At 56.5% G+C, this 1706-nt stretch overlaps 1 protein-coding gene across 1 annotated transcript in view; it reads left to right on the top strand.

Moving 5' to 3' along the window:
• Nucleotides 1-1694, top strand: part of KANSL2 (KAT8 regulatory NSL complex subunit 2) — a gene marked incomplete at its 3' end in the record, with an annotated part of 9723 nt that extends 8029 nt beyond the window's left edge. The window contains exon 8 of the mRNA XM_010291560.1: nucleotides 1503-1694. Within this exon, the coding sequence (XP_010289862.1) occupies nucleotides 1503-1694 (192 nt within the window). The remainder of the gene's footprint in view (nucleotides 1-1502) is intronic.
• Nucleotides 1695-1706: the final 12 nt, after the last annotated feature.

Genomic DNA, 1706 nt, shown 5'->3' on the forward strand with positions numbered 1-1706 from the left:
GGAATGCAATAGGTTTGCGAGATGTTTGTTTGTGTAGGGTTGGTGACTGCCCCTTTAGAAGGGCTGTGTTCTCATTTAAATCTGTATTTAGGGGCTTTTTAAAAAGAGGATTTTTTTTTTCCCCTTCTCCTCTCCCATGAGGAGTAAGTGAGGGTTTTAATCCCCAGATTATTCTGATGTCTTGCATGCATGTTAAGCCTACATGCTTAAAATCCTCTGAAATTTGTTTAAACAAAAAAATACTGTGGTCATTTGGAGCTTCTCCTCTGAACAAGGCGTCACTTGCTTTAGTATTTGGATGCCCCTGAGATTCTTGAGTGCTTCTATCAGGAGGCAAATCTCATAACCCCTTTAGAGTTTGCTGATGGAGGAGGGATCGCCAGCCGCTGCAGAGTCCCGGGGATGGCAGCAGCCACAGTGTTAACACGGGAGAGCAAGTGCTGCTGCTGTGGGGTCAGGCTGGGCCCAGCACCCCTGGGGTCGGGGGAACGCTCCCTCTGCCTTCGGTGGGCGTTGGACCAGAGCCCAGCCCTCCTCCTGTGGGGCAGAGCTGGCTCTCTCTGAAAACAGCCTTTGTGGGAGGTGGTGGTTTTTTCGGGTCAGAAATGAAAAATGTAACTGCTTCTCTCCCACAGCCTGTCCTTTGAGAGGGTCCCCTGTTCTGTGCGGGGTTTTAGGTGCTTCAGGCAGGAGCACGGGCACCTTGCTTCTGTCCTGTACCCCGAGCCATGCGTGGATGTGAACCGCAGACACCCTGCGAGAGCCCTCGGCTCAGAGGGATTCGGAGCTACAGCAGCGTACGGCTGCGTAGAGCATCTGTGTTGTATCTCCCGTCACGCTGGGCTGGTAGAATGCCACTCATGAGTCGCAGGCATCTCGTCTTGATGGCAAACACCCTCCAAAGCCAAAACAAACCCCCGTCCTTTAACAATAGCCTCACAGGAATCCCAGCCTCTCGCGTCAGCGGGGTTATCCACGCACATGGCAGACGGCAGCGAGCAGGGCGGACGCAGGAGTAAGCCAGAAACCGTCCACTCTAATCCCTTGTGTCAGGACAAGCAAGAGGGTTGTGTGAAATCCTGGGAGAGGGTGCCTGCTCCAGGTGTGCTGAGGAGGGCAGGATTGGACCGTTTCACAGCCCCGGCTGCTGCAGGGATGCTTCTGGGGCAGCACGTCACACTGGGCTCCAGACCTTGTGCCCCACACCTTGTTTTCAAGGGGAGTGCAGCATTGCCAGCCTGAATCACACTGTTCTGGAGGAGGAGGCCCTCACAGCCGTGTTCCCTTCCCAGCTACTGAGGCTGGGTGTCAGAGTGGCATGGTGCCCGCTGCTCTGCCTTCCTCCTGCGCCCGTAAAGCAGTGGAGGAGTCTGCTGCCCGCTCCTGCCCCGTTGCTCAAGGGCATAATGGAGAAGGGCTGTGAGGACTCGTGCTTTTGTCTCCCACGGGGTTCCTCGGGACCCCTCCTGCTGCTGAGCCGCTCCCGCTGTTTTCTCTCCTAGGACTTGGACGTGGTGGGCGATGGCATGCAGTGTCCCCCGTCCCCTCTGCTCTTTGATCCTTCTGTGGCCCTCGATCAGTCCCTCAGAGATGTTGCCGAAGCCCCCATAGACATTCTGGCCCTGGAGGAGCCTTCCCACCCAGGCCTCCCTCCGCAGACGGCGCTGACGGACAGAGGAACCTCCTCTGCCTACGTCTTCTCCCCG

Source organism: Phaethon lepturus, unplaced genomic scaffold (genome assembly GCF_000687285.1).
Source record: "Phaethon lepturus isolate BGI_N335 unplaced genomic scaffold, ASM68728v1 scaffold49597, whole genome shotgun sequence".
NCBI classification, from domain to species: Eukaryota; Metazoa; Chordata; class Aves; order Phaethontiformes; family Phaethontidae; genus Phaethon; species Phaethon lepturus.